General features: G+C 43.6%; 1 protein-coding gene across 1 annotated transcript in view; it reads left to right on the top strand.

Moving 5' to 3' along the window:
* Positions 1-977: 977 nt before the first annotated feature.
* The window catches only part of SARC_11762 (ATP-dependent RNA helicase DHX8), a gene marked incomplete at its 3' end in the record, with an annotated part of 9,588 nt that continues 2,806 nt past the window's right edge, over positions 978-7,759 (top strand). The window contains exons 1-10 of the mRNA XM_014294146.1: positions 978-1,575; positions 2,460-2,586; positions 3,156-3,459; positions 4,289-4,394; positions 4,553-4,732; positions 5,048-5,308; positions 5,701-5,875; positions 6,209-6,321; positions 6,512-6,613; positions 7,535-7,696. Coding sequence (XP_014149621.1) covers positions 1,009-1,575; positions 2,460-2,586; positions 3,156-3,459; positions 4,289-4,394; positions 4,553-4,732; positions 5,048-5,308; positions 5,701-5,875; positions 6,209-6,321; positions 6,512-6,613; positions 7,535-7,696 — 2,097 coding nt within the window. The 5' untranslated portion in view covers positions 978-1,008. The remainder of the gene's footprint in view (positions 1,576-2,459; positions 2,587-3,155; positions 3,460-4,288; positions 4,395-4,552; positions 4,733-5,047; positions 5,309-5,700; positions 5,876-6,208; positions 6,322-6,511; positions 6,614-7,534; positions 7,697-7,759) is intronic.

Below are 7,759 nucleotides of genomic sequence, written 5' to 3'. Positions count from 1 at the left end.
ATTTTAAGTATATAATAAAGGTATATATATATATATATATGAATATAATATATATATATATATGTGTGTGTGTGTGTGTGTGTGTTTGTGTTTGTATATATATATATATATATGTGTGTGTGTGTGTGTGTGTGTATGTATGTATGTATGTATATTTATTTACATATACCATATATATATGTATATATATGTATGCGTGTATGTGAGTATATATGAATCGATGCATCGATAGATCGATGTATGTTTGTATCTATCTATCTATCTATCTTCTATATATCTATTTATCTATCTATCTATGAACCTACGTACGTATGCGTGCATGTGACTATGTATATATATATATATATATATATTTATATATGTATATATATATATGCAAGCACCTGTATGCATCTACACATGTATGCATATACATATTTATATATATATATATATAATTATATATTTATATATATATATGTGTGTGTGTGTGTGTGTGTGTGTATGTATATCTATATGTGAATATATATATATATGCGTGTGTGTTTGTGTTTCTGTGTCGATGTGTATTCATGTATATGTATGTATATGTATATTAATGTTTATATATATATATATATATGTGAATATAGATATATATATATAAATATATATAGAAATGCAATATATGATATAGAAGCACATTTTATTTTTTTTATCTTACGTTTTTGATGTTTATTCACGTTATTTTACGTCCTTTTTTGTGCGAGTGGTATACGCTTGTCGTGTTTCTCATGGTGTGTATCCCGTGGTTCAGTTGTACATGTTTTGTTGCCACATAGGGAAAGACATTTACAAGAGCTGGTATCAATTCTATACAATAGAGACATAGAGGAAGGCGAGTGTGTGAAATCCCATATATCCATAGTCATACCTTTCATATTTCGTTTGTAGTTAAATTGCCTTCTTCCTTGTTTGCCGCCGGGCTCGCCACGGTTAACCCTCCACCACATCGCACAGCAAAAAGAAAGAGAAGCTGCGTTCAACACAATGGATGAGCTGGAGATGCTGCTGCACAAGGCCAAAGAACCGTCAGCAGATGAGCACTCCACAACCAAGGACATACAAACACAACCAGAACCAGCCAGTGCAACTGCGGCTGATGAGGGCCAAAGTGGGGTGGATGCGGAGAGTAAGACGACCCGGACGAGAGAGCGCTCTGGGAGTACAGACCGTAGGCGGGAACGGCGACGATCACGATCACGATCACGCAGCACAGACAGGACCAGGGACAAGGGCAGGGGTAGAGATAGAGGAAGCGACAGTACAAGGAGTAGTCATAGAGATCGGGATGGCACCAGAGACAGAGATCGAGACGCACCCAGGCGGAGTGATAGGAGCCACTCGCGCGAGCGTGAACGTGGGCGAGAAAGGGGCCGCAGGAGAGAGGAGCGTGATGCCCGGGATAGGCATAGGGACAGAGCTGACGATAAGCATGGGGACAGGCAGAAGCGCTCGAGGTGGAGCAACCGCAGTAGGAGCCGTAGTCCGGGTGCGAAAGCCCCGTTTAGCAGCTTGGATGCAGAGCCTGTGATCGACAAGGTGTACGACGGCCAGGTGAGTATATATGTGAGGTATATGGGGGTGTACCGGACCTTTGTAGCTAGGGTGTAGGTATGTTCTACAGGTGCAATAGCATGGTAGGCATGGAGTCGCCCAGTAGTGACTGTGGCAGGAGGGAATATTGCGATGTGGAATTATTAATTATTCTTCCCCATAGAACAAAACTTGCTCGCTTGTAAGTTTCCGCTTACTTGATTGTAAGTTACCTCCGCAGACAAGACATATATAGTAACATATGCTGCTTGTAATGGTGTTCGTATTGACTTGAATGTCAGTGGGGTATAGCAATCGACACTCCCCCTGATGCCACGGCTGTATCAAGTGTAGGAATGCACAACCAATAGTTATGTGTAGAATGCATACTAAGTGCTTCCACGAGTGTTTCGTATGGGACATTGGGCCTTGTCTAGGGTCGCTGTGTCCATCTGAGAGTATGTACAATTTCTCTTCCATCTCTTTTGCTTTCGGCTTGCACACTGATATCAACCGGCATGGAAGCAATCTTTTATGAATTGTTGAGTTTCCCGTCGACATCTATTGGTACACCTCTTTGGGAAAGAGATACTTGATAGCCAAGGGAGGAGCCTATTTTTGTAGTATGACTGTGGTTGGAGGATGAGCCTTTTGGACACTATGCGATCTTTCTTATATTCACTCGTAAAGGACTATCACAGTCCATTGGTAAACTTTACAGAATCGCTGTCTGTGTAGGTCTGTCTTATCTCGAGATCGAATGGAATAGTTGTACCTTGGTGTATATATTTTGCTTTTAGTGCGGAAGGGAGTAGATCCGCACTAAATTAGCTCAGGGGCTGCCGTATGGGATAGACTGTACCTAAATGTTCACGTTTTATCGAATTATTCCTGTTCCTCTCCAGGTTGGCAAAATGACGGACTTTGGAGCGTTTGTGTCTTTGGTTGGAGTTCAGGGCAAGCGCGATGGTCTGGTACACGTATCCCAAATAAGGAAAGAAGGGCGGGTGAACACCCCCAAGGACGTGCTGAGTATGTTGTGTTAGACCTGCTTCGTAGTATGAGTCTGTGCGCTTGTATTGTCTCTATGTGTGTGACAGCTACATTTGGCTGTAAAGTTGGGTGGCATTTATCTTCGGAAACAGATCCTCTGTACAAGATATACACTAGCGTTTTATTCTCTCGATGGGGTTAGATACCATTGGGTCTAGGATGTCACGTGTTGCTTGTCTATGTGAGTTCTGTGTGCATATTCTCAATGGTCGACCTTTGGTCACTTGTACATATATTTCGTCGGCCGGTAACCGTTTGGATATTTCGGAGGCATGAGTATTCACGGCTCAAATCCGGAGTATATTAATTCACAAATATTATATAGATATATATATATATCTATATATTTATATATATATATGTGTGTGTGTGTGTGTGTGTGTGTGTGTGTGTGTGTGTGTGTGTGTGTGTGTGTGTGTGTGTGTATGTATGTATATGTATATATGTATGTATGTTTGTATGTTTGTATTTGTATATGTATATGTATATATATATAATTCAGTCCGTTCGTATCTTTGATTAGAACTATTCACCCGATCTAATTGCAGGTCTTGGCCAGCGCGTTAAGGTCAAAGTCATGAGCATATCTGGCAGCCGCGTATCTCTGACCATGAAAAACATCGACCAGACCACTGGGGTCGACATGGCCCCCGAAGTTCGGGGAAACAACAACAGCCAACCAGAAGCAAGACCCTCTTTTCTGACCGGGGCTAATGCTGTGTTGGGGGGGGGCACTAATCCTGACCGGCCCAGTGTTTTGGACCAGATAGGTGTTGCGCCGTTGCCCGAGGGATATAATGAGGCGGATTCGAAGTCCGCCAGGAGGAAGCGACTGACATCTCCCGAGCGTTGGTATGTCGAACACGCGTAAATAGATACGGGTATACATCCTGTGAATCAATACACATTACTAGTCATTCTGTGGATGTAGATATAGCTTTTGCCCTCCAGGGTTGTGTATCCGTGCGTGCGGTCGTTATGCCCTGGGTAAAGTGGCGTAGAATATATATATATATATATATGTGCATATATGTATGTATGTATGTATATATATATATATAGGTATATATATATATATGTATATATATACATATATATATATATATATATATATATTGATCTTTATGTATATATAGATAGGTATAATTAAATACGTATGTATATACATATATATATATATATATATATTTATATTTATATTTATATTTTATAATATATATATATACATATATATATATATATTGATCGCTATGTATATATAGATTTGTATAATTATATATATATATATTATTATATAAACATATATATATATATATATATATATATATATATATATATATATATATAAGTTGCAGTCATGTGCTTGCGTGTTCAGCCCCATTGCACGCGAGCTCGTAGATGTTCGTATGCGTACATGTACACTCTACTGTAGAAAGTGTCTGCATGGCCCGTGTCAGCAGATGAGGTTGCTCTCCTTTTACATAGCTCTCATATTTTGGCCGCATATCCTCACATATATACATACCGTACCTGCTCTGTGCGGGTTTCGGCGTGAATGGTTATAGACTATCTCCTATCTATCAATTTTTCTGACCACCATGAAGCACTGTATATGCATGAGTTGCACCTGTATCTCTGACACACATACGCGTATCCGCCAACACACTACTTCACGTAACAGGGAGATTAAACAGCTGATAGCCGCCGGGGTGATGGACCCCTCGGACTTGCCCGAGTACGATGAGACTACGGGTGTGCTCGATACCGTAGACGCCACCCTGGAGGAGGTACGTTATGTGTGTTGTTATGTGTTGGGTCTGTGTTTCTCCTGCACTTCACTTCGTAGTGCAGATCCGGCTTCGACAGTTGCCTAACCTTTCCCACGCCTCACTGACTACGAATGTCTTAAACATGACACACGGCACCACAACTATTGCCTTATCAGGAAGTGGAGATTGAGATGAATGAGGTGGAGCCTGCCTTTCTGTCGGGGCAGACGCGCATTTCCGCGGCCAATATGTCACCTATCAAAGTGGTCAAAAACCCCGACGGATCACTGCAACGCGCAGCCATGACACAGACAGCCCTGGCCAAAGAAAGACGCGACCTCAGGGAGGCCCAGAAGGTAGGTAGACGCATGTGTGTAGAGCTGTATGGGTCAGGTGGTGTTTAGACTGATATATGTGTAGAGCGATAAGGCTCCGGAAACGTTATTTATTATGATATGAATAGGGCTACATGTTTGTCCAGAAGTAGTAGCTTTGTGAGGAGCAATGAGACCTCCAGGTGATTCAGAAGGCATTTAGACTCATGCCCGTATCACTAGACCTCCACAAATAGACAAGACGGCAATATATATAAATATATATGTGTGTGTGTGTGTGTGTGTGTGTGTGTGTGTCTAGTCGTCCACTCACTCCCGCAATCTACACACCCACAGGTGGCCGAAGAAGATGTTCTAGTGAAAGACCTCAGTAAGCCGTGGGAGGATCCGTCGGCGCAGATGGGTGACCGACAACTGGCTATGCAGGTCAAAGGCAGTATGGGAGGGCCGGCGGAGATGCCTGAGTGGAAAAAGAGTGTCATAGGCAAAAACCCAACCTACGGTAAGGTTACGTCCATGAACATCGTGGAGCAACGCAAGTCCTTGCCTATCTATGGGCTGCGAGACCAGCTGTTGCAGGCGATTGACGAGAATCAGGTGTGTGCGCGTGAGATTGTCTGAGTGTAGTTGTTTGTGTGTGTCCTTATACCTGAGTTGTGCTGTCTGTGTGTGTGGGTGGGGGGGGGGGTGTTATGTGAGAGGAGAGGGCCTTCAAGTACACGTCCTTCATATAGTTATTCATCTCATACATTCCACCTCGAATAGAATTGGTAGGCTTAGTACCATGCTCTACTTGACTCCCACGTGTACGCTTAAATATGTCTTCACTGGCGTTACCTTGCTAAACGTAAAACAGTTTGTACCAGCCTCTGCCTATAGACCGTATCCGTTTCACACACACATATATATATATATATATATATATTAATATACGCGTGCGTACCCTTACATCGACTCCCCTCTACACGCTCGTATGCATGTACGTACAGGTGATGGTGGTTATTGGTGAGACAGGGAGTGGGAAAACAACGCAGATGACGCAGTACATGATGGAGAATGGCTACGGCATCAATGGCAAGATCGCATGCACACAGCCTCGACGAGTGGCGGCCATGAGTGTGGCCAAGCGTGTCAGTGAGGAGGTTGGATGCCGACTGGGCACAGGTGGGAGTGTGTGTATGTACTATGTATGCATATTTATGTGTACGTATACATGAATATGTATAGGGTGCGTATGTGTGTGTGTGTGTGTGTGTGTGTGTGTATGTGTATACGTATATGTGGATATTGGTTTGCTCTGTGTGTCCCGTAGTCGGAATAAAACCTGTTGGGTATCGTCTGTGAGCGGCCCTGATGTGCGAATCTGTGCGTAAATCAGTTATCCTTTAATTCACCGTTTGGGCCTTCATATACCATCTCTTGGTGCAATCTACAGACTGACGCACTTGGGAAGTATACTCTGGGTGTATTTATATCTGATTTACCTTATGCTACCAGATGTTGGCTACACCATTCGTTTCGAGGACTGCTCGTCACCGGAGACCAAAATCAAATACATGACCGATGGTATGCTGTTGCGCGAGATTCTCATCGACCCCAAACTCACTCAGGTAATTAAACGCTGGTGTGTGTAGATTGTCTGATTACGCACACACTAGTGTATGTATATTGTCTGATTAAGTACACGCTAGTGTGTGTAGATTGTCTGGTTCCCCGAGTTTTCCGTGGCACGCGCACATTCCTCGCATCACCTCATCTCACTCGTTTCATGCGCATGTTTTGAACTTTCCTTCGTACTAGTATGCGGCTGTGATGATTGACGAGGCCCACGAACGTACTATCCACACCGACGTATTGTTTGGTCTACTGAAGAAATTGGTGAAACGAAGGCCAGACATGAAGGTACGTACGACGAGCTCATGTGTATGTGCAGTATGTGGAACGACCAACCTGTCATCCTGTCATCCTATCATTAGCTGTGTGTTCTCTGGACAGTACTGGTGGTCGGGTCATGGGTGCAGGGTCACAGCTCCAGATGGATTACGTACCTACCATGTGCTTGTCAATTAGGGTTTTAGGGTTCAGGCAGATGACCGCGTCCTTTTGTCTGTGTGACCCAGTAGCATACTCGCATACACGAGCACCAACAACACTATCCACTCGGGTATATGAATGAGACCTGTCCTAGCTCAGGGCATGAGAAGGGGAACCAGGTAGATAGCAGTGGGGTGTATACCAATTATTCGGATACATACTAACAAACCTACGGGTTGAAGTTACAAATACATGGATGCAATGTGCATCACTTCATACTGCACGACTATACCGCCGATGTACCTCGGTGTATATCTTTAGGTACCGAACTATTTTACTTTTGGGTGCGTGTGATACTCTCCACAGCTCGTAGGGAATGGCAACAGCCCTCCCACTACTCTCAATTGGATTAAAACAATTGTATTTTAAATATGAGGCTCTCAGATCTTGGAAGACCTGCTCCCAATCGGACTTCGCTTTGAGCTTCTTTGGGCTATGCTCAAGTCATTAGATGTGTATTGTTATATGTATTACAGGTTCAAGGATTTTGTGGGTCTGTCTGTCTGTGGAGTGCCGTTGTCGAACGAAATGCATGCATGTGTAAACGTAACCAAACCCTTGCGCCGATTCACGCACTACCCACTCCCACACTCACACTTACAGGCACACTCACACTCACACTCACACTCACTTACACTTACAGTCACACCCACACTCACTCACACTCACTTGCACTTACACTTACAGTCACACCCACACAAACTCACACCCACACCCACACTCACACAGCTCATTGTGACGTCGGCCACACTAGACGCCGAGAAGTTCTCCAATTACTTCTTCGAATGTCCCATCTTCACCATTCCTGGACGGACCTTCCCGGTAGAGATTCTGTACACAAGAGAACCAGAGACCGACTACTTGGATGCTGCGCTGATCACGGTCATGCAGGTGGGTGGGGTGTGTTCGTGCGTGCTCGTGTTGTGTGTGTGGATACTTGTGTGTTATGTTTTA

Source organism: Sphaeroforma arctica (genome assembly GCF_001186125.1).
Source record: "Sphaeroforma arctica JP610 unplaced genomic scaffold supercont1.1862, whole genome shotgun sequence".
NCBI lineage: Eukaryota > Ichthyosporea > Ichthyophonida > Sphaeroforma > Sphaeroforma arctica.
The sequence above is the reverse complement of the archived record's forward strand: the minus strand, read 5'-3'. Positions and strand labels throughout refer to the sequence as shown.